General features: G+C 36.1%; 1 protein-coding gene across 1 annotated transcript in view; it reads right to left on the bottom strand.

The window, feature by feature from the left end:
• The window catches only part of LOC149802178 (serine/threonine-protein kinase TBK1-like), a 97,368-nt gene that overhangs the window by 46,767 nt on the left and 24,075 nt on the right, over positions 1–26,526 (bottom strand). Inside the window, exons 9-12 of the mRNA XM_089956594.1 lie at positions 24,021–24,131; positions 20,897–21,076; positions 14,786–14,991; positions 5,472–5,622 (exon numbers count right to left, since the gene is read on the bottom strand). Coding sequence (XP_089812720.1) covers positions 5,472–5,622; positions 14,786–14,991; positions 20,897–21,076; positions 24,021–24,131 — 648 coding nt within the window. The remainder of the gene's footprint in view (positions 1–5,471; positions 5,623–14,785; positions 14,992–20,896; positions 21,077–24,020; positions 24,132–26,526) is intronic.

Raw genomic sequence — 26,526 nt, forward strand, 5'->3', positions numbered from 1 at the left:
GGGTGCCATGTTTACTTATACCACTGCAGTCTGGTACATGGGCATTAGCTAAAAGACCACATGGTGAAAGGACCATGCATTACAGATTGGCTGATTCCAATGGGATTGTGAGTCTGCTAGGATCTTAAGTATGCATGGGATGTGGTGAACTCAATTGTTGATTTGTTAATGAGGGCACCACCTGAGAAAATCCTAAATGGGATGACAGGGGTCTGGGGACTGTTTTGTCTTGCCTTCTTAAGAACTGTCACCAGACAAGATGATTTGTAGGTTGAGCATGCCCTTTTGCAGATAACATCTGTTATGAGAGAAAGGCATTTGCTAAAACCTTTATTTCTAGAATGTTGATATTCATGGAGTACTCCTGAGGAGGCCAAACCCAAATGACTTAGAAGGATGGCAGAATGTGGCACCACTAGTGTCTGTGCAGACTGCAATGTCCAAGCAATTGATCTTTTTGGCAGGATACCCACTTTGAACTAGGAGAGGTAATCCCATTTGTTGCCATGATACCTCCTATAATATAAAACACTGATCATTTCCCATTCTGTGGTGAAAGATAGAGACTGCCCCCATCCCAAAAGGTATCACATAAAGGACAATACAGGCACAGCATCATTTTCTGTGAGAAGGTTACCCCCCCACCAAAAGGGTTTCTCCTTGCATTATGTCCCCGTTCAATGTCTGGTACAGTGTTTGCTCCTATGGCAGCCTGTTTTCTAGCAAGATCTATATGACCATTGAAACAAAAGGCTGAAATTTAGAGGAAAACATCTCAAATGGCCATGTGACGGTCAATTATCAGCATTGACAGACACAGGAATGGATCTCATTCTGCAAGCCTGAGTTTAGCAGATGCAGAGATGCTGCCAGGATTTTATCTAAAAGGGGAAGTTACTCCCTTGTCACAAATATAAGGTGGGGAGTGAAACAGAAACCATGGGAAGATGGAAACAGACATAGTTAAATACTGCCAAACATTTCAATATCCACCTACTCTGTTACATCCCTATTAAAATCAAAATCTTCAGACAATGTCACCTCTAGTTGTATAAGCATTAATCTGTTGTTTCTGTACTTAATATTTTCCTTACCTGTATATAAAAATTGTTCTGCACTGAGAACCCCCTTTCACATTCTGCTGTGTGAATCAGTATATACATTGCTAACTTAGCCAGCTCAAATAAGTTTGGACACAGTGCTTTATGCTTACACACAATTTTACACAGCTCACAGGTATGTTCTTTTGAATACTTTTGCTCAAAATATGATTTTTCACCAGCAAAAGCTCTGCCAACATTTTACTTTCTTGAATCAGTACTTTAATGATTATTATGAAAGCTTTACTATCTGTTCCATAATGCTGTATAAAGATTTGAAGTCCATTAATGTCATATTATAATTGTTCATACAGAGGTATTTTGATCAAATAAATATCTTTACTTCTTAATTTCATCTTCAGATGCTTATTTATTACATTTATCTTAACCCTTATACTAGTGCTATATGGTTTTATAGCAAAAGATCATGCAGGGCTAAATTGTGATGAGAAAAGAAATAACAATTGTATTTCATTTTTAAATTGTCTGTATTTTAATTGGTTTTTTAGTCTGCATTTTTTACATTAAATTTGAAAATACCACTGAAATGTGGAGTTAAATGGCATGTCATCTGTCCTTTTTCCATCCAGCGTGTATATTGGACTTGTATTTAACACCATTTTCGGGTTCAAAATCACTCATTGATATCTCCATTAACAATTTCCCAGCTCCAATAATCTGATATATATTTCCCAACTTCAAAACAAAATTGCCTTCACCACTATCATCAGCCATTATTTGCTGAACAAAATTGTCATCTAAAGATTAACCATGCTAAGAATCACCCATTTTGGGTTTTCTAGGTAGCCAGTATTACAAACATGCATTTGTAAAACTTCCTTGATTCAAGGTTCAAATTATGGCAGATTGCTAGTTTCAGGGCCTAATGTGCCAATAAACTTTAGTTTCACAATCACTCATGTCAAGCCAAAGAATTCAGATGTGTAAAATGTTACAAAAAAATGATGTTGGGACAATTGCTACAATACCTCTACTGGCATGACTTATGTCACAACAAGCACTTTAAGAGTAAATGGCAGAATTAAAATAATATACTGCAAAGAGTACATTTTCATATGCGAAACTTTAATTTGCGGGAGTTCTCATGCATCATTGGTCTCCAAGTAAGCAAATCTGTACAAATTTTGAGCGATTCATGCAAGTGTGTGCCCTGGTAGCATTTCTGAAATGGTAGCTATGGCATCTGAGTAAACATATGCTACTTCCTCTGTGGCACAGGCTGGATAAGTGATTTTTTTTCAGCCACACCCTATGATGAAAAATAAGTGGAAAAACCAGGTTGCATACCAGAGTTTGCACATGTCTGCTTTAGCAAGTGTCGAGCTGCCCTATTGAATACATAGGCCATACATGTTATTAATCATAAAAGGGGTAAAAGCTGAAATGTAGCCATCATGACCAAGCTGAGTATGGAGCTAATTGCAATGACACTTTTTGAACTGGTGGCACAGAATTGGTACACTACCCAGTGGTATCCTAAGCGAAGGTATTTCTGTCATAGCATGTGAATATGTATAGTAAAATACATATTGGACAGACCTTGCTGTCTCCATCTTGAACTTTGGGGCAGTAATAAACTGATTGAGTTCGCTCTTGTCTAGGATATGTCTCAAATTTCCATTGGTTTCTATAACTGCAAAAAGTCTTTCAGATTACCACTCCACCTTCTGTAAAACATCCACCTTAATGGGATTGCTTGGGATCTCCATCATGATGGGGGAGACCAAAGTGAAGTGGGTGGATGTGTGTGTGTGTGTGATTTGGAATTTTAACATAGCTTTAACAATTTTATTAGCTACTACTTCCTGCCACATAAACTCGGCACCAGGGGTTAATGAGTTAACAAGGATTTTAAAATTTTTTTACAAGTCGTCAAGGAATGGTTACCTTTTTAATTTATGCGCAATGTCAATGCACAAATGATTAAATACACAATGAATATTCAAATTTGGTGACATGACCAAAATGCACCCATTAACTCATTAACCCCTGGAGGTTTTTGTCGTTTTCACCTGAAATGCGAGTAGGAAACATGTCGTGGGCTATTTCTGAATACATCCTAATACATAAACTTCCAGGTGATTTTCCAATAACCTAATGCCTAGTTGTGTTAGAAACATTGTTTTTCATTGGCTATTTCACTTGCTCATGAGCAGAAGGGTAAAAGTTGAAGTTCTTTTTTTGCTTAACAAACCCATCATTTTCGTATTGAGACCACTCTTTATTACAAATGCCCATCTTATCCTAATTTTTGCAAAGGTTCAACTGTTTGCAGTTCACACCAGTCAGCCTTAAATCTGAGACCAAAATGTCTAAAATCCTGACCCAAAAATTGTTTTCCGACCACGGGCGGATTTTGGGCGAAAAAAAATTGGGTCAAAAAATGAGGTTTTTCCCTCTGTATTTTGTAGTGCAACTAGAACTTCCAGATTATTTGGTATCATTGTAGAGCTACATCTGTCTATCTTTCTAAAATACCCCCCACTTTAGTGTATCATACATGACCCTGATGCTACAGAGCTTGGCAGTAGGTTACTACCTCCTGCCATGTAAACTCAGTGCCAGGGGTTAATGAGTTAAGTCAAGTCCAGCACTGAGCATGGTCCAGCTGGGAAATTGGGGAATACTGGTCTGACATGCTTAGTTGTGCCAGGCTGGATGTCTCCATTGTTACATATTATGCCAATTAGTCATGTACTGGTATTGTGGATATAGTTGGTTTGGCTGGTCAGAGCAATCTGCTGAGTATAGGTCACTGCCACTGGAGGAACTGTTTGGTGGTGTGCTGTAGCCAGTCCAAGATGACAGATTCCACTGCCACTGGAGGAACTATTTGGTGGTGTGCTGTAGCCAGTCCAAGATGACAGATTCCACTGCCACTGAAGGAACTGTTTGGTGGTGTGCTGTAGCCAGTCCATGATGACAGATTCCACTGCCACTGGAGGAATTGTTTGGTGGTGTGCTGTAGCCAGTCCAAGATGACAGATTCCACTGCCACTGGAGGAACTGTTTGGTGGTGTGCTGTAGCCAGTCCAAGATGACAGATTCCACTGCCACTGGAGGAATTGTTTGGTGGTGTGCTGTAGCCAGTCCAAGATGACAGATTCCACTGCCACTGGAGGAACTGTTTGGTGGTGTGCTGTAGCCAGTCCAAGATGACAGATTCCACTGCCACTGGAGGAATTGTTTGGTGGTGTGCTGTAGCCAGTCCAAGATGACAGATTCCACTGCCACTGGAGGAACTGTTTGGTGGTGTGCTGTAGCCAGTCCAAGATGACAGATTCCACTGCCACTGGAGGAATTGTTTGGTGGTGTGCTGTAGCCAGTCCAAGATGACAGATTCCACTGCCACTGGAGGAACTGTTTGGTGGTGTGCTGTAGCCAGTCCAAGATGACAGATTCCACTGCCACTGGAGGAATTGTTTGGTGGTGTGCTGTAGCCAGTCCAAGATGACAGATTCCACTGCCACTGCAGGAACTATTTGGTCGTGTGCTGTAGCCAGTCCAAGATGACAGATTCATGACAGCCAAAACCATGCAATGATGGTCCTGATGGCTGGACCATTTGGTCGGCAGCTGGCAAGGCATAAAGAGAATGATACATAACTTGCAGGCTGGTATGGCAAGCAAAGTCACAGGGTAATATGGCTCTACCAGTTGCAATGTTCCTAAATCTATGCACATGCAGAAATAGGGATTTATGCCCAGCAGGCTGCCAATGTGGGTTAAAACTGGTCTTAAGTTTCAACCAACTCAATGAAATTTTAGACCATAGAGCTTGCTACGGCATGCTTTATTCAATGGCAGATTTGGGATTAGCTCATTTGGGATTAGCAGATTATTTTGTTTGTAGTTGGGTGCACACCATATTGTGCATGGGTGTAACTCTGGCATGTCTTTAAGTTTTTCTTAATTTGGAATAAATTGTATAGGATCCATATTTGCTGAATTTCTATAATGCAAAATACTCTGCACCCAAAGGTTTTTCTAGATTGTTGGACAAGTAAGGGAACTAGTATTCAGTTATGAATGTTGTACTCCTCATTATATACTGACATATCAAGAATGTCACTCTACAAGAAAAAGTATTTCATAACATGACTTATGTATACCCTAAACTCGGTTTAGATGCCCAACAGATGTATGGATGGACGAGCAGACAGTTTTTAACCCTTAAGCCATAATCATTTTGACAATGTGGTAAAAATAAGGTTACAAATGAGTTTAAACCCTGAACTGTGATTTCTTTTGTCTGCTGAAGAGCAATTTTCCACATCTCATTCTACATTTTTTAAGTCCACAAAATCTAGATATTTTTAAATGAACATGGTAAATGAATAAAAAGAGAACCTTAAATTATTTTCTGCAGTGGCCATCAAGTTTTGATGCTGCAGAACCCGGCTAATGGCTGTACAAATGTAATATGCAATTGCTGCACACTTCTTTGAAATCTTTGCATCCTTCTCAAGATCCATTTCCGATGAAAATTCTGAGAATGCAGCTGAAAGAAATTTCATTTAAAGATATGCAATATCTGTTTGATACAGTAGAAGCTGATTATCTGATATAGTTTATAGGAACAGGCCATAATATTTGTATTGTGATATATTGTGATACAGTGTTTTGACATAATATTTGTATTGTGATATACTCTGATATAGGACAGTGTATTGGAATACATGCTGCAATGTATTAGGAACAATATTATACAGTAAACAAAAAGTTAAAGTTTTACATAGCTTTCTTTTAAATGTCTTTAAGTGAACCATGACTGGGAAATATCCTAAAATGTCAGTGAATTCATGCTATATCAAATAGGTTTGTGTATTGTTTGCAATTTGCATCTTAAGTATGCTTCAGATGAATTAATACTAGATGCATGACAATATAATGATATATCAGTACACATTGGTACACTGCCGCATCACAATAACCGGTATAAATTCTTCCATATTGATATTTTAGCTCTGCCTATTAGGCAGACTGGTTGTGAAACCAATTTTGCTGATTAAATGTTAAGAAACACCATGCCACTTGAATGTGTATTTTAGTAATCATGGACAGCCTGTAAACCAGAACCCATACTTAATAGGCAAGGACAAAGTACTGTGAAGATTCATTTTGTCTTTAAATACTGAAGGTGGCAAAATTCATAAATTGTTGGCTGTAAATCATAGAAGCTTTGTCAGCTTGAGATATTCTGAATGGACCAATAGTTATCTTGCCACACGCATTGACATTAGCTGTTAAAGTTGGTCATCTCTGAGCTGCAATCCTTGTCCAATACCTGGTTGTGCATGCATTCATTTCTCATTTGTTCCTAAAATAAGAACACAGCTAACAGAAATAGAGGATCTCATATGGGTAATGAATTAATATTGAATTTATGAAATAAGTTGCATAATGTCTAGCTTTTGCTTGCCAAGGGTCAGAAAAGCTGAACATTCTTCAGTGAGCTTCATAAATTCAATATTAAATTATTACCCATTTGAGATTCTCTTTATCACATAGTTTTTGGATTTGCATCACATAAATATGCTTTGGTTGGATAAAGTTCTGTCAGTTGGGAGACCAGTTTATGTCCACATTCTTCCATGAGATGAGTTTATTTACTTCTGTTAAGTTAATATTTAAACCACACTTGTATATAGGATGGATTCTATGTTACAGATATATGGCCCCCTCCACCCCCAAACCCACTAACAACTGAGCAATACCGTTAGTTTTACTTCTTGTTGTTCTTGTCTTTGAAATTTTTGCCATTTTTCAAATGATGATATTATTATACATGACAAAACAAAACCCTGTGGGGGTAAACTGGCCATATTCAGACAGAATAGACCATTTTTTCCCAAAACCTTCTGTGACTTGAGTAAAAAAATGGCTACAAAAATGTTCACTGAAAACAACAAATTCCAGAAAGTGGGGTTAGAAAGGTTTTCCCATGATCACAGACAATCAGTAAAGACAATACTGCACAATAATTTCAACGGCTTATTTGGACCAATCAAAATCATATAAAGTGACATATAACACATTGTGATATCAAAAAATATGAAACTGCACATCCGATAGGAAAACTTTACCGACTATGTGATAACAGTTATTTATTACAATAAATACTTAGAGACTCAGAAAATCATGCTGACAGTATTACACAGGTTTTCAAAATGATCAGTGTGGTAAAAATACATATTGATACATACTGCAATATATTAATTTATATTGCTATACAATATCAGGTGGCAATACTCGCCCCTAGCCAATACCACATTTTAAACATTTTTATTAAGGAAAAGCAAAGTAATTTCAGTTTGCAAGCAATCTGTACAAACCTTAAATCTGAGTATTTTCCAATTTAATGACCACTATGAGATCATATCAACAATTAGCCAGTTTATGAAATGACAAAGATGTATGAAGATTTACTATGACTGTGACAAGCCTAGCTTTTCTGTTTCATTATTTGTGGTTATTTGTATACATTACTAAAAACATAACTCTCTGAATGTAGGATTAGTTAATACTGAGTAAACTATAAAATGAGCTAATGTTGGCATATGTGGGCACTTAAGATCATTGTCTCATTTGTCACCCCACCTTCACACTTCAACTCAACATTACAGTTCCAACAAATGGTACATTCATCAATTAGTTTTGCATCTTTCTTGGAGGATTTTCTTTTAAAAATAATGCCAGATGAGTAATTTTGCCTTTTTGGTTGGCAACAGCCCATATAAGCTCTGCATAAACCAGGCAGGATATAATGTGCAGTTCAACCATTTTCTAAATATGCACAATTTCCATAAATATTTGTTTCTTGGAACAAACCTTGAAAGAAAACAAAATTTTAAATTAATTATATTTCTCTGAGAATAATTACCCAATCATATTACCATTAGGTATATAAGCCTGCTACCTCCCAAATCAAGCCCTTTTAAAATGAAAACATTTTTTCTCTCTATCTCATCTAGATAATGGGCAATAAAACTTGCCCATTAACTTTTCTTGTCACTAGCAGGTGTTGCCAGTGTTCAAGTTGAGTTATATACTAATGAGGATGCTGACATGTAAAGGTGGTTGGGAGGGTTTTTAAGTAATGTCATTGGGTAAAAATTCTTGGACAAATATAATTTGCTTTCTCCTTCAAATACATTCCCTGATCACAATAACATTAGGAGAACAGGTATGAGGATGGAATGTTAAGCATCCAACCAATTCCTCATGTATCCATCTACGGAATAATCAGACATAATTTTAGTATTCCACAAAAAAAGCTAAAAATTTCAAAGGGGGGTTTGGGGGTCCTCCCCCAACGGGGTCTCAAGGGGTAGTGCCTCTGATCCGGGAGTCCAGGGTGCCGAAGGTCCCCAGCCAAAAATGCATTTTACAATCATAAAAAACTGCTCCTGGTGCAACTTATGATCATAATATATAACAAAATAATCATCTGAAAATTAACAAACTTACCAAAAATTTTCAACTTGAATAACTTCACAATATTTACTGTCATATGAATTTGTTCTCCAATACTATTTGCTTAAGTTATTTCATGTGCATGTCAGTGTTCACACTGTAATTCAATCAATCAATCAATCCTCTCTGCACCATCTGGTGCTCGAGGCGACAGCAAGGGAGCACCATTATGGTCTGTTGGCTGCTGTTATGGGGGCGGTCTGCAGGGTGAGGCCTCTGGTCTTCAGTTACTGCTCCACAGTTCACATTGTAATTAAGTCACAATAATTTCTCAATTTTTTTGCAGCATATATATTATACTTCTCTCTTTGCATAACAAATCTGTAAAATAAACACCCAAGTACATCAACTATATACAAATAATCCCATACATTCACTTGTCTTTTTCTCCAATGGACACAACCTGTTGATATTCCAGTCCAGCTCTTTTTGCGGCTCTGGCAAAGATTTCTTTAACCTTCCTTTTTGACTGACTTTTTTTGTTCAATGTGCAATCGTTTCCTTTCCTTCTCAATGACAACCTTTTACCTTTCAAGCTGGTGCTTGTATTGACGATAGGCAGTGCGCATATTCTGACAGAGAGCTATGACTGTTCTCTTATGCAAGAAATCTTGCTTCCTATAGTAATTAACTGTACTTTTTCCAGATGCCTTCTGAGCTTAATTTTTCTGTATGCAGCTTCTTCTATAGGTGCCATTCCAAACTCTTCCAACCGCAATTAACATAGAGCAGAGGTCACAAAATGCCAGTCCTCTAGTGATCAGTTTTCTTATAAACTGACCAACTAAATTTCCATACTTTTCACTCCAGCCATTCCCATTTCCATACGTTTTTTAAACCTTTATCTAAACTTCTCGTGTCATGGTCTCTCTCAACAACTTGGGATGCCATTTTTTGCAAGCACGCTTCTTCTTTCCATTGCCATCAGTTTCCATTACATGCAGATTCATTGGATGATTTAAACTTTTAAAAAATCAGAATAATCTTTACGCGAGTCATGGGATAACTAATATATGGAATGAATATGTTACAAGAGTTGTTTTAGAATGGGACCAAACAGACCGTTTTTAAAAAACCAGATCAGAGATGATAAAAAAAACAGACTATATCAAGAAAAATCAGATTCAAGTCAGAAGAAAAGCAGAATTCCGCTTAAAATGGAGAAAAATCATGTCTGAATAATGGTCAGGATTCCCCAAATGGAAATGACAGGCCATTCTACTAATTTGATAAGCAACATCAATCTCTGACATAAAACCTGGAGGAGTTTGACTCTGTATGCCAGCCACCAGCTTCTATTATGTCTTGGATCAAAACATTACGTTTGAATGTGAGGCTCGCAGAGATTGCTCTAATTTCATGTGTGAAAATTTTCATTATGTGACTCTGATCTTTTGAAACTTAGAATATGTAAAGCATATAACCCATTTTAGCCATGAAGAAAGGCCAATATGATGCTTCTCGGATTTCACTAGGAGAAAGAGTCAATTGTGTGTGCCATAACTTGCCTATTTGCGCTTCAAGCAGTACTTGAGGGCATGCACAGAGTCTTGCATGAACACTGCTCTTGACATGTCTACAGAAGAGGGGGAACATATGATGACTCTAATTGGAACCTAGTTTTGGCTACAGAGCCTGGTTGAGTCAAAAGGACCAATGACCCATCTGATCTGAAGACACTCAATGGAAGGGGCATGTAACTCGCTCAAAATACATGCTGAAGCTGAGGCTATCAAGAACCATGCTTACATCATGTGTGATCATGACCTTTTTACCAAAGGAACTTTGAAAAGGGTGCCATTAGGCCAACAAGGTCATCTGTAAGGGTCACTTAAAAAGACAGCTAAGTGGAATCAATTATCTGAATAATTCAAGGAGTTGCAAGAACTCTCTCACTGAAATACAAGTCCCGTTGGAAACCGACTTGATGAGCTTGATATCCAGACTAATATGAGGGAGCCATACCAGATTGAGACAGGTGAGAAATTCCATACCCAGAAGGACAAAATGCTGGGATGGATGATCAGATTTAGGCCAGTTCATGAGAAAACCCAGACAATCTAAAAGTGATAGAGAATCATTTCTTCCCTTAAGGAGAAAAGAACTTACCATCTGATTCTGGAGGATGATGATGCATTCCATGATTCTGGTAAAAACCAAAGGGTTAATGCTTATACCAAAGGGTAGACTTGAAACTGATAAATCATGCCACAGTAAGCAATTCATAAATTTCTGAAATGTGAAATCTCTCCCTCTCTGTCTTCAATTTTGGTGGCATAATGTATTGGTTGTGAGGCAACTCAGGCCAATCATCTGCCTTTACTTGCTGTTTGACTCCTGGATGAGAAAAAGTCTGTAATAAAACCAAAGATTGTGGTTTTTGTACATTCTCCACCTACTGTTTGTTGAAAGAAACCAGATCTCCTGTGGAAAAAAATTGTCCTTTTCCCAATCTGATGGCACAGCTCTTAAAAGGGGAAAGGAGGAAAGGGAAAAAATGAAATCAAAAGCCCCTCCAATATGACCTGAATCACCCACTGATCTTGAGGAAATAGGGTGATCCAATGAGACTGAAATTGCAGTGTTTGGTACCCACCAATAGGCTGTCTGAGGGCGATGGGGATTGTAGGTCAGTGTCAAGAGTTAGAATATCTGGAAGCACAGAAACTTGGTTTCTTGCCTCCCCTGTAAGATTGCCTCCTGAACTAGTTAGCTTCTTCCCTCCTGGCATTAGGCTGGGATCTGAACTGAATGTGTGACTAAAACGATCCCTTGTCCCTGGCCCATCCTTCCACTGTGGCAGGGACAGATTAGTCCTAAAATACTTTGTGGGTTGGGTGGTTAGTTGATGGGACAGTTCCTGAGCTGCATGCCTGCAAACATTTTTAGTTTTGCCTCCAAAGTGTAATAGCAAGCCAAATGGAGTCATCTATAATGCCAGGGTATGATGTTGCTTGAGCAAATGTGGAACCCAAACATGTGTCACATTCTATCAGGTTGACATCTGCAGAGATATTCAGTTCATTTGCCATCAAATGGTGAGCTGCCCTGTTAATGACCAGAGCAATTAGGGCCTCTCAGGCATGTTCACTGCCCAATTTTTCCCCAAGTCAGAAATTCACCAATGAAGCCAAGTCTAACACTGATGACGTGGTGATCATGTTTCAAACCAACTTTGAAGTGGCATGGAACACAATGTTGTTGACTATATAAAACAGTGGGGAAGACATGTGAACTAATGCTAGACTTTGATCCAGAGCACTGTACCATTGCAGCTATTTGGATTTCTAAAAAGAAGCCTTTGTATTCCCTTGATCACTGATTTTTTCTAACCAACAGTTATTAATCTCCCTAATTTTTGCAAACTGGGGAAACAGTTGAAAGGATGGAGTCTCTTTCAAATTGCTGAGATCTACCAATGCATTGACCTTATAGTCTTGAATGGTGGTAGAGGGTAGAGGGCATTCTGAAACCATCAACACCCTGAATATTTCTTCCACAGCCACCTTGAAGCTGAACTCAGTCCACTCTGTGGCTGAATGTAAGGCTGTTGTCCTAAGTATCTTCACACTCACTGTTTGTATATTTCTGTTCAGGTACAGCAAGCGTATCCAGATAAACCATACACAGTGGCACACAGTAAGTCTAGTCTGCCAGACAAACGTTTTGTGCCAGAACAGCCTGCTGGCCAATGTTATTATTGGCTATGCCAAGGGCATGGCAGAACTGATGGTGTTTTCACTAAAATGCCCATCAAAATATGGGTATGTGACTGATGATGCAGTGAGTAGGACAGATCTGTCACTAAGATCCCCATAGCTGTTGGGGGAGATGGAGCTGTAATCATGGCTGGATGGATGTATCTATCTCGGAACTGGGGTGGTTGTCTGGCTGGCTCAGACATGTGGGTGGGGGACTTGTGTCAGCTGAGCAGCCCAAAATTTGGGCAGGAGAGACACTCTCCCAAATGAATCAGAAAAACCTGCAGAAGCAAGACAGGGAAGGGTAAAATTTGGCCTGAATTTAATAATTGTGCAAATATCTCATGAACCAGGCGATGCATCTGTTCAAAGGCAGTAGACTGCAAGACCTAAATGTTTTGTTCCCTTTTCACTGAGGTAACTGTAGCAGATAGATGGTTGTAAACATCACAGTTTGGGAAAGGTGGGGGGGGGGGACCCAGCAATGTCCCCCAAAAGGCTCACAAGCAATGCTGACCTTGGATGTATACTTAAGATGGCGGTGTTGTCTTGTGAGGTTTGCTTTTCTTGTCTTTTCCTTTGGCTGTTTTCTGTAATAACGCAGTCCAGACTTCTTCAGACCACATAATGCATACATTATAGGGTGGTGATGAAGTACATTTGGTACACAATAAACAAGACTTGTGCATGCCTACCCGTACCTTATTTTCTTACATTCAATGCACATGGCTGACCTGTTTTTACTGAAATAACACAAGAAGAAAAAGAAATATAAGCAAACAACGAAGCATGTTAAGGAGTCTCTAATAGTCTCTAATAACTCAGTGTGTTAAGAAGTCTCTCGACTGACCCGTGACTAATCAGGTAATCAAACAAAAGGCAGTGGGTTATAAAAAGTACATACATGCATTCAATGTATAAGTCATCTAAACTGACGAGAATGTGACAAATTCACACAAAATTTGGAAAAATGTAAAAATAATTATACCATCTGTAGAGATATGATTATTACACATAAGAAATCAAAATTTCTAGATGGATGGCCAATTTTGACACTTATATTTACATGGATTTATGGGAGGTATCATGAATGAAGCTGACAGTACAGAAGCAAAGTTTAACAACTAATGACACCTGGTGTTGGTAAGGGGAGATAATGGGCAAGAGTTATTGCATTTTGTCTATATATAACAGAAAAAAACAGAATTTTTATCTTTGTAAAAGGTCTGGATTTGGGAGGTGGCATTAATATATACCTAACATTATTGCACTCAGGGAATGTTTTGAAAAAGAAACAAAATACTGAAGCACAACAAGTTAAGACAGCTGTAGGAATTTCAGATGTATCGTACTTACTAAAATAAAGCATGAAGAGTTCATTGGCAGCATACTGTAACAGTAGGATCCATACCACAATAAACCAATATACTGGTTAAACCATACACCCCTAATATCTTGTGTGAGCGAATTATCTAAACTATGATTATCTGTTACTTGCACAGCATAGACAACATGTCATCTCCCAGATAAGCAGTGCATAAATGGATCTTAAGCAAATATAATGACTTAAAAATAATTTCAGAATTTTTAATTGAATTCAAAGTACACAATACTATTTAATTATGTATTTAGTCTAGAGAAGTCAGTGTATTTCTTCCACCATAATTATAGTAGGTGTTTCATTTTGGCATATTCAGTCATAAAACCTATAATGGCTGCAGCAAGTTCTCAACATCAGCACGTTTCATTTTACAGACCTTGTTTGCATTCATTAAACTGAGTGCACTGTACATTAGTCTTATCATTAAGTCATCTGACACACTCTCGAAAGCATGATAAGCTTCTTCGTGACTATGACTCAAGCTGGTCTCATCTGTTTTGCTGCACAATGGAAAAAATATCCTTAATCTATCATAAAAATAAAATAAAAGAACAATCAGGTCAAAAACATGGAGTAAAATACCCAATTTATAAAAACCCATATCAAGAACTCTGTCCAAACATCCAAATACAAGATTTGCACTTGCTATAACATCAAATGTATACAAAGCATCCTTGATCCCGTGAATTCATTTATTTTCACGGTTATAAATTTTTGTAGTTTTGTAAAAATATTTGTTGATACTTAGATCTGTGCCTTGTGAAAGGATCACAGGACAATGGAAAACAATGATTTTCAAAGGCTAATTGCTTAAACTGGAATTTCGACAGGACTCGGACACAATTTCATGGGGGATAGGGCTCAATGTCAATCCATGTTAGCCCCTGAATATAAAACAAAGTATGGGAAGATTAATTAATCATTAAAATATTGTTGTTTTTTTAAAATTTGACAATCATAGAATAAAATATCCCAAGTTTGTCAAATCTAGCAAAAAAGTATGATTTAAATACTAGTAATCATCAATGCATTAAAAAGGAATAAAAATGTATGAATACAATAAATACATATAAAATGCTTAATAATTTGTGACAACTATTACTTACGAATGTCAATAATTCTATGACGAACATCATCTTGAACTTGTTTTGGAAAAAAGTATATTTGTGTTTGTAAGAGAGATTTTGGATATTTCCTAATTTCCAATGTGGGATCAACCAACTCAGATAACTCTCTATCATTGGAGAGAACCAATTGATTGCTAGCTGCATTTTCTGTAATTCCAGCTAAAACTTCCACAATATTGGCATATCTGAAATGTAGTAAATAAATTAAAGTTGCAACATTAAAAAAAAAAATCTTTGTTGTGCATCAATCATACATTGATTTTCCCCACATATAGTTACCATATTATACTTGCTTATAAGTCAAATTCAACTGCAAACAAGATAGACACATATCTGCCAGCAGATAATGCACCAGCAGATCTGTGTTATTTGTTCTACTAACTACTCCAAAAAACTGATGAGACCCAGATTTTCTGGCACATTATGTGACAGCAGATCTGGATCTGTGCAGCTTGTAGTTGGATCTGACGTATAAGTATATATGGTATTCTTGATGACTCGAAATGTGTGGTCTCTAATGTGGAAAGTAATAAAAGAAACTGGAGAAAATCACCAACACCAGATGAGCCAGTAGCTATCCTTGTATATGTGGATTCCAAGGAAAAAAATAAGGACGGCAGTGCTGCAAAGTGAGCACTTTATAGCTGCACTGTCTAAGCCAGACATTTTCTAGACCTTAAACTTTTATCTTAGCTTTAAAAGTTGCACAAGTTAGTCTAACAGTATGTTTTAGTTATCAATCACACTTCTGTATGACAATAATTAAGATAATTTCAAAGTAAGGCAGTATCTTTAAATTGTATTGTGATCGATGTTTAATCCTATACCACATTTATTCTAATAATACCGTGCAAAATAATGTGAATTCACTATTTTTCATAAAGCACCAATACTGTGGACTTGGCAATTTCGGCAAACAATGAATTTACATAACATATGATCATTAAACCTTGAGTTAAAACGACTGGACCCCTTCCCCAGCCCACAAAATAAAGTACCAATGAAAATGTCATGTTTTGCAAAAAACACAATAATATATACCCATGAAATTAATGAATTCACATTATTTGTTCTTGCCATTTATGCATTAATGTAATCTGATTTTGGAACCAGACTGTTGTTTTTCAAGTCTCTAAATATGATCCATCCCAGTAAATTCTGTATTTCTATGAAGAATTGTTTTTCACGTAACTAAAACATTCTAGTTCAACATCATTAGCAAAATTAGAGCTGAATTACTGTTACAATATGTTAGTCTTACTACATCAAATTTGAAAATTAAAAAAAAAACTTGTATTCATTTTTGAAATCTCAAGTTTATCTTTTATTTTTTATGTAAAAATAACAAAATGATACATTTTGTTTTGATTTTGGGAGGTGCAGGTGGGTTAGAAACAATCACCAAGTCTTTTGCTTGCCTTGAAACCTTCATCTCATTGGGTCTGATTTCAAAGACTCCTCTTGTTAGATCAAATTTTTAAGTAAATTATGTTTCTCCAAGAATACTTACCCGATTCCATTCACATCAGGATATAATCCAGCTACCTCCTGAATCCAGCTCTACTAAAACAACTAAAATAAGTCTTTTCTCTATATCTTATTTAAGACAAAGGGCAATAACTCTTGCCCATTACCTCCACTTGCCACCACTAGGTGTTCCTAGTTTTTAAGCTGAGTGGTGTCAAAACAAGGATGCTCGTATGGCAGGTTGGTTGGGTGGGTTTTTAAGTAATATGATTGGGCAAGTATTCTCTGAGAAACATAAATTTACTTCAAAAATAACTCTCCTTCAAATATTCCCCAACCATATTAACATAAGGAGAATACCTAGGTAATAGGAGGGAATGCTTGGCATCAGACCCATACTTTGGGTATCCTTGAAGGGAATAACAGGTGGATTCCCCATGTGAATGAAAACCCATTCTCTTAATCTGACAAGCAATACAGCCTAGGGTCATGTGATCTGTGACCCCTACATCTGGTTAACCATTTGTGAAAGATGATTCTTGAAATCTTCTTGCCAATACATTTTCTTTGGTGAGTCAAGTGAAGCTAACAGACCATGTTGACTTTTATTTGGGTCTGGTGGTCATCTGGGCTGTTGCCACCAGTCCCACCAGTTTCAAAGTTTGTCTCTGAGAGGCTAAGTCTCTGAGATGAAAACTGCAAAAGGTTGACTGCATGCCAGCTAACAGTTTCTATTATGTTTTGAACTGAAACATGACATTTGAAAGCGAGGCTTGCAGAGATATGGGATTCCATGAACTGAAATCTTCAGATGGTGATCATCTGAGACATTAGAGTATGCCTAGCATGTAACCAACTTCAACCACAAAGACAGGGCTTGAGGGGCAATATCCTGATTCCTGTCTAATACCAAGAAAAAAGTTGATTGTTTTTGTCATAACTTAACTGTGAGCTTCAAATACTGCTAGAGGGCACAAATAGGGTTTTGTATGGTTGATGCTCTTGATATGTCTATGGATGAGAGGAAGCATAAGAAAACTCACAAAGGCCCATAACCCCTCCCAAATGATTGACAGTGAGTCCATACCTAATGATTCTTGGTCCAGAACTGGAGAGACAAATTTGGCAACCTGTGATTTCACCTTGTCACAAAAAGACTGATCATCGGATGCCCCCATAGTGTGCAAATGTGAAGGAAGACCAACTGATGGAGTGACCATTCCATATGAATGATCTGACCCTTTCTGGACAGAGTATTGGCCAGGGCATCAAATCAGCTGGGAATGTGTCTGATTAGTAAGCCGATATAGAGCTGGTTGCACCAAAGTATAAACTGACCCATCAGAATGCACAGGTCAGGTGATTTGGTGATCCCATTTAATGAGGTAGGTCTGACAGAAGTATGGCTATTTTACCTGAGAGCTTATCCTTCCATAACTGAAAGACGACAGCATTCATTTCGAGAAGGTAGAAGTGGAGAGGCCAATCCCCTGGCTCCCACTGACTAGCAGTAAGTGAGTACCTCAAACAAACATGCTGTCATCAGTACCTACTGTCATTCTGTGTGGGTCTGCTTCAGAGGCATCCCTGTCATGAAGAATGATTGTACTTTTTGTGATCATGACTTTTTGATCATAGGGACTTAAAAAGTGGCACCATTGGGTCAGCAAGGTTAACTGTAAGGGGCACATAAAAAATGCCGAGTGGAATAAAGTCCACCACCACACTGAATAGTTCAGGAACTTGCAAGTCTCTTGCTGTGATCAAAATCCTGTTGAAAACAAACTTGACGATTTTGACAATCCAGACTACACATACGTAAGGAGCCGTAGATTGAGACTGGTGATAAACTCCAAGATGTACGAAATGAACGATATGTATGGATGAAGATCGGACTTCTAGTTCACGAGAAAAATCTAGATTATTCGAAAACAATAGGAAATTATTTCTGCCCTTGAGGATGTCAATGTATGCTGCCATCACTCTACATGAAGTTGACTGGAACATGGTGAAGATGCAATCCTTGATTTTAGTTAAAGCCCACAGGCTGATGATTACTGAAAAATGATGTCATGGTAAGCACAAGGGAGAAATTTCCATGATGGGGGGTGAACAGGAACATGAAAATATGTCTGTCAAATTGAGACTAATGGCATACTCATCCTTTATGAAGGAGAAAAAAACTGATCCTGCTATCTCAATCTTGAATTTTGGTAGCATCAAATTGACAATTGACCTCATTTTGCCATTTGCCTTCTGGATAAGAAAGAGCTTGGAACAAAGCCTTGGAGATTGTATTATTTTGCACCACATATTGGTCAATGGTTGAACAAATCTCAGGCTGTAGAAAACTGCATGGCAACAGGGGGTGGCAGGCATTCTGAGGCCATATTCAAAAAGCCATACATGGTGATATAAATAATGCAATGCCATCATCTCTGTACAAGTCAGGGTCCCTCCCACATGGATAAACCATGAACATATGGTAAGCAAGGTCTGCAAGTTGAATGTGTCATGCCAGAATAGCCTGCTAGTTTACTAAGAGTATGATCAGCACGGTTACCAGCCTTGCGGAAATCTGTCCACCCATTGCCAATACTGGCCACACCAAGTGCAAGCCTTGACAACCTTTTTACTAAAATCCAGTTCATAATATGGATATGTTGCCAAAGGTTCACTGAGATGGATCAGTCACTAAAATCCTCTAAGTTCATCATGGCTGATCCGACAGATGTATAAAGTCCCCAAACTAAAATGGCTGGATGGCCTGGCTGGTTGTGGACTGCAAAATCTTAGTAAAAAGATGGATCCAACATATCCAGTAAAATCCCCATGCACCAGGTCTTATAGGCCCAAAGGCTTTGCAAGAACATGCAGTTGAACTTATGCCCACTGAACTGCCTAAAATATGAGGAACATTTCTCCCATGACACATGAAAACCTGTGTTAGTAAAAGATGGAAACAAGGGTAAAATCTGGTCTGACTGTAATAATTACATTATATTCTCTTGAACAAGATGACACATCTGTTCCATGGTGGTTTATGAAACATCAATGTTTTGTTTCCCCATTTCCACTGAAGAAGTTGTAGTTGATATTTGTAAACATCACTTTAAGTGTGTGTGTGGATCCCAGCAGCATCCGCCAAAAGGCTTGCAAGAGATGCAGACTTATTATGTTTTAAACTTATTTCTTTTATCTCTCCCTTTGGGTGCTTTTTGAACAGCTACAGTCCAAACTTCTCACCACACACTGCTGGGAAGAGATTATGGACATTTTGTACATACTAGACAAGACTCATTAGTGTCTTCCCTTGATTTAAATTTCTTGCATTTGATGGTTGACATGTTTGACTGAAGTGACATAAGAGGAGACAAGAAGCATAAATTAACAATCCAACATGTCAAGAAGTCACTAATACAGCACCTGTTACAAAGTAAGCAAGAAATGTTGTACATTAAACAATGAATGGTTCACCAAAACTGTTATGTACACGTGGTCGAAATAGTCCATAGAATGTGACACAGTCATCCAAAATTTGGAAAAATGCATCAATAATGTATACAACCTATAGATCAATGATTTCTACACACAATAAATCAAATTTCAGGGTGGATGACTTCAATTTCTAACTTATAATGTCATGGATTGATGCAGTGGTGTTGGCAAGGGGAAGTAATGAGCAAGAGTTATTATCCTTTGTCTATCTAAGCTAGAAAAGGCATTTTTGTCTTGTTATTTGGGCTGGATTCAAGTGATAGCAGGCTTATATCCTAGTGTTAATATGTTTGGGGAACATATATGAAGGAGAATAGCAAATATTTAGAGATGAAGAAACAGTATATTACATGCCTACCATGCACTAAATTGTATTATTATACTTCTTTCATGTAAAACACTCTACCCTGGTTAAATACTTGATCTTTTGAATCTGAGATCAACAGGTGTCTTCCTGGTTTTAAATTCAGACCATCCCAAAACATTTTGGTTTAAGTTAAAATACACAGAACTTGATTTAGTTTGTGGAAACCATTTCAGTCTTGATGCCTACTGACATCAAAATAAAAAGGGCACCTTTCTTGTCTCAAATGCAAGCCATCCCAAACGTTTGGTGAAAGTAGGTTTAAAAAAAAGAACTCATGATATTGTAGAGAAATCATTTTTCTTCTTAGAGTCACAGATCTTGTCTGACCTTTTAATCCCAAAATCAATAGGTGTTTTTCTCTCATATCTCTCAAATGCAAGCAATTAACAAAGTCTGATCAAGATTGAGGTTATTGTTTTGGAAGTTCTCCTTCATTCAGTCCCTTGGACCTTGACCTTTGATTTTTGGACCCCAGATCAATTGGTTTCTTCCTTTCCCCTGATTCTCCCTCCTATAAAAAGTCTGGTGATGTTACCTGTTTGAGAACCTGAAATGTTCTTTATAAATGAAATCGAGAGCAGATGTATGGACAGATGGATGTTATAACACTATACACTTTAAGACAGGCATATAAATATTATAAGATCCAGATAATCTAACCCCAAGCATTAACGACTGAAGTACGAATGTATAAATTAATCATTTTTTAGCCAAATTAAAGTGTTTCTGGAGTAGATAAATAGACTGTGTAAACATACGTGTCTGTTGGTTTCATGTACAGCATCAAATTTTCAGCAGAACAGCAATAAAAGACATTTAACTTGACTCTGTTATTGATATCTTCACCAGTCTTGAAGAATTTTTCAAAATTCCATTTATGATGTGGATTTGTTTCCATGACTCCTGCCAGCATAGGAACTAACAAGTCTTGAAGAGTTCTAAAAGGAGACAATTGTGAAAATGAAAACAGTAATATTCATGTAATTTTAATACAGATCTGTAATCGCATTTTTATGCATAATCTTGTCAAATAAAATATCAACTGAATAAATCATGCTGCATCACTGCATAAACTGCTAAAGTAAACAATATTTTTATAAGTGAATTCACATTCCACACTAAATTCTCAAAAACTGACAGACTGTGAAAATCATGTCAAGTTTAATCATCTGAAACAAAAAGTATACTTTACAACAAAATTTCCAGTTTCATTTTGCTATGGATTTCAATCTTTTTTCCATTAAAGTTATAATTGTAAGAAAAGATGGATCACTTTCTTGTAACAATAATATAGAAATGGAAGTAAGTTAATTTTTACCTAAAGAAAATAGTGAATATGGTTATGATAAGAAATTCATCTACTATTTTAAAAGTGGAAATCATTTTCAACAAGTACTAAAAATGTATTAACTTCTTCTGAAAACTTTAAGCCGACAACATGAAATACAAGAATCCCTTACAAAATGATGTTATGTGATTATAATTAACTGCTGTTTAGGCTAGTAACCTATGAAAATCTCATGCCATTTTGCTGCAAGTAACTATGTGTAAGACAGGTGCCATATTAATGTTTCAAATCCAACAATTGTTTATTCATTTTAAAAGTCAATCTGTCAAATAATAGTCACTATTTAGTGATAATATATTTTACTTCAATACAATTAGATAATTTTTAACACAACCTGGTGGAAATGCCTCATACTTAGATTTTTACATCGAAGCTATAACACAAGATATATTACATGATAATCATCAAAAGCGATAATATAGTAACATTTCTAAGGATGAAATTGAGTCTTTACATAATCTAATTATTGACAAGAGCATTTTCATTAAAAAGGCTGATAAATTAAACACTATTAATATTATGAATCTAGAAGACCATGTTAAAGAAGGTGAACATCAATTAAATGATGAAAAATACTACAAATTAGCAAAGACCCAACACTGGGAATTAAATAAAAAAATTCCACATGCATTGATGAAATTGCTTAGAATAATAATTCCATATATGAAATTGTATTCTTTCCCCCTGAAAATATGTATGACTAGTTCTACATATTACCCAAAACTCATAAAAATCCTGACAATATTTTACTTTCAAATTATCTGGGACAACCCATTATATCAGGCTGCAGTTCATACATGGAAAACCTATCAAAATTTACTAATAGTGTTTTGCAACCTTTAATGAAATCACTTCATTCATACATTCAAGATACTACTGATTTTATTAAAAAGTTGAAGTCTATTCCACAGCTATCTAATACTTCAAGCCTTGTATCTTTAGATGTAACATCACTATATACAAACAAACTGCACACAGATGGTATTTAGGCATGTATATATTTTCTTGATAACAATCCTAATAACACACTAAAGAGTTAAGATATCTGTAAAATAATACAATCTGTCTTGGAAAAAAATAATTTCCAATTTAATAGTAAAAATTACAACCAAATAATGGGTACTGCAACGAGGTAGTCCTATGGCTCCTTCATATGCTTCCCTATTTCGTGGGTAAATTAGAAAATGATTTTCTTCAAAATGAGAATTTTAATCCAACTGTTTGATTAATATTTTTAGATGACATCTTTATGATCTGATACCATTCAGAAAAACAGTATAAATTTATGAATTGCCTAAATCATTTTCACCCAATGATTAAATTTACTTATACTGCATCCAGTACGCATGTATAATTTTTAGATGTAAATGTAATAAAACATATGAATAATACTATCTGTACTATAAATGGTCAAGTCAAGGAAACTAATATCCACCAATATGTGGAGTATTCTTCTGTCATCCCAGGTCATGTACAAATGGTATAACATATAGCCAGGCCAAAAGATACCAACACATTATTTCAGATGAGTGTAAATTACAAAATTCTTTGAATGAATTAAAAGCATTCCAAAACAGAAATTATCCTATACATACAATTTATTCTGTGCTGAACAAAGCCCGTAATCTTACTCAACAAGGGGCTTTAAACACAGCAAAATGTACAATAGAGAAAAATATAATTCCTTTCATAATACAATATTTTCCTTTATTACCAAATATAAGCCTTGTATTTAATATATATAGCATCAATTTATCAAATAAAAACAGCATAAAAATACTTTACCAAAGCAAACCAATTCTTGCTTATAGAAGACCTAAGAATTTGAAAGATTTTTTAAAATTAAAAATAAACCAACAGAAAATATAGACTGATGTTTTTCATCATCAAAAAATAACTGACATTGGTGCTCTCAATGTACAAATACTAGAGAAAGTACCTATTTTATTAGCTCAAATAAAAAAAGAAGTGTTCTCCCAATGTTATAACACTGACTGCATATAAACTGATGTTATTTATTTGACAACCTGTAAAAAAAAATATAACATGGAATATGTAGGACAAACACTTCCACCAGTTTCTAAGAGAATGAATAATCATGGCTTTCATGTAAAAAATTGTATGGATCCTCATTTCTCCTCTAATGTTTGAATACATTCTACCAGTTTCTAAGAGAATGAATAATCATGGCTTTCATGTAAAAAATTGTATGGATCCTCATTTCTCCTCTAATGTTTGAATATATTTTAATACAAATAATCACTCTTCACGCAATTTTTCTTTGATGTTAATCAATACTATGCATGGAGAGATTAATAGACTGATTAAAGAAAGTTACTGGATTCAAAACTAGACACTTTACATCCCAATGGCCTTAATACCGAGGTATTGCATACAATTGTACAAAATTCTGATAAAAGAATTTATATGCTGTATACATATGCTTCCTTTATAAATATGTTACTGTATGTACGACTGCTTGTCTGTACATTATTATTTTACTGAAATAATAGTCAGAGAAAAAGTGAACATACTCTGGAAGCTGGCAAGTTGTAGGCAATTTTTTACTCCATATTATCTGTCCATTCTCCTCCAGCTGGATGCCCGATATTACCCCGACTGGTTTTTTGGAAATGATAGCATGCCTGTAAGGTAAGAGAGATTTCATGTATTATGTGCTACAAGTCATTCAAAAGGATTTTTCATCATAAACTTTATAAATACCAACAAAGAACCCTTTATATGTCTCCCTTGATAACTTGGCACAATGGGGACCAAAAATATAGACTGCATTGTAAGCGAGGACACAAGTTACTCAGGGTCCTCAAAAAAAATTTAGTCACCAAGAAAAACTGGAGTGGATCAAAGTGCTGTTTAAAGGCTGAATACCCAATTTTCAATCATGTTGGGAATAATTTTCAATAAAGAGCTTTTTGCAATGAAGTTGTTCAATATTTTGTATAAAATTATCTTTTTTTCTCAAAATTAACATTTTCCAAGAGGTTTCAACAACTCCATGTATATGCAAAAACATTGTGTATAAATGAATGCTTGTTGTTGCTGCTGTTGATTCACATCAAAACAAGATTCCTTTTCCATAAAAACTAGGGACATTTATGTCATGAAACAATTGTCAACATCAAAAATCTCAATGTTTAAAAAAAATTCTATTGGCAATTAATAATGAAAGATCGCATCCTTCAGGAAATCTCCGAGTGCCAATTCAGGAATTTTAAGTTCACTACAAACTCTGCAAATCTGCTCCTACTTAATGAAATTTATCTGTGAACAAAGCATTTTATTCATAAAGTACTCATCTGGCTTCATTGCAATGCTATCTTTGATCACATTAGCGAATGGGTAGGGTAGTTTATTTATATTATTTACATAATAATATTTATAACAGTGTTTCAATTAATCAGTTGAAATCAGTTGACCTGACACATGACCATTTCCGTGAGCTCTTGTGCTTGAAGGATTTGTATGCCTTTTAAGCTTTCTTTATTCCAGTCTTTTATTTGATACAAAACAAATAATTAACATAATTAGGTCTGTTTTTAATTGAGTATAACAAAAACAATTTCACAAGTTGGAGATGAATACATAGCACTTAAATTAGGTTCTCATAGAAACACTAGCAGACATAGCTGTGATAGCAGATTGACATATTTGTCATGCTTGAATACAAGATGGCATATTACATTTATGATGACTGCAATGCAACCATATTAAAAAATAGAACTAAAACAATAATTTCACTTTAAAAACTTCATTGTGTTGCCACCAGTAGGGATTAATGACATTTTTACTGAGTAACATTTTGTCCAATATTGTTATAGACAGTTTACTGAGAATGTTGTTTGGCAAGAAGATTTTTAAAAATAGTATGACTTCTTATTAAAAGTGGATAATAACATGGTATTGTTTCAAATATCCACATACTAACCACAGTTTTTGATGATAAATCAAGCGATATATCAAGGTTTCATTTACCAGTTTTTATTGTGACGTTCAACAAATAGGGGCCAATTATATTGTATTTTCTAGTTTAAAAAAATTGAGATCAATGACTGACCATGTGTTTTAAGTGGGTTTGCAAGTTATCTGGGTTTGAATTATTGTAGGAGTGGTGCATAATGAAATTCAATGTTCTTACAAGACCAATAAATTGTTTTTTTTGGGGTGTGTGTGTGGTAACTCTACGTCTTCTTGTCAGATTCACTGTTACCCCAAACTTTAGCCAAAGTCTATCCTACAACTGAAAATTAAGGGGCAGATGACTTCTTCCACTGAAAGCTGGAGTCCCCTAAAGTGGACAGACACTCAACTGGACAAAAATGAATTTCCAAGAATTCAAGATAAGATAAATTCTTCCTTTAACTGCCGAGTGTTGAAACCATCTCTGATACTCCTCAGCAATAACAAGACTTTCAAATTAGTGGACATATTGGATGTCAGATTGGCATCATTACTTGTTTGAGACCAAATAGGCACCATCAGTGTCCACTGATGAAAACCTGATATCAATGTGACCAACCATTCAGGGGCAGTACTGACAGCAAGATTTTCAAGAAAGCCATCGTGGTAGCCATATTAGATGTATAATTAGCATCATTTTCACTTAGCACCAACTAGATATTATAAAGCCTCCTACTGAAAATATGTTGAAATAACCATCCATTTTGTAGTAGGAATAATGTTATTTTTAAGATGGCCACCATGGTGGCCATAGTGAATGTCATTTTGCATCAATTTCTTTGGACAAAGCAGACACCATAATCACTCTTCTGATGAAACTCAATGTAAAAATAACTTTCCATTGATGAGTAGCAAAAAATATCAAGTTGGTCATGATGGCTGTCATACTGAACAGTAAATTAGCACCATTTTAATTTAGTATGAACAATACAAGATTTTTTTTCAAAATGGCTGCCACGGTGGTCATATTGGATATCAGATGTGCAATGTTTCCATTCATGACCAATTAGACGTAATAAGAAGTCCTCTGGTAAAAACACAATATCAATATAAGTAGCCATC

The sequence above is a fragment of the Sinohyriopsis cumingii genome, chromosome 4, assembly GCF_028554795.1.
Source record: "Sinohyriopsis cumingii isolate HCF-2022 chromosome 4, ASM2855479v2, whole genome shotgun sequence".
Lineage (NCBI taxonomy): Eukaryota > Metazoa > Mollusca > Bivalvia > Unionida > Unionidae > Sinohyriopsis > Sinohyriopsis cumingii.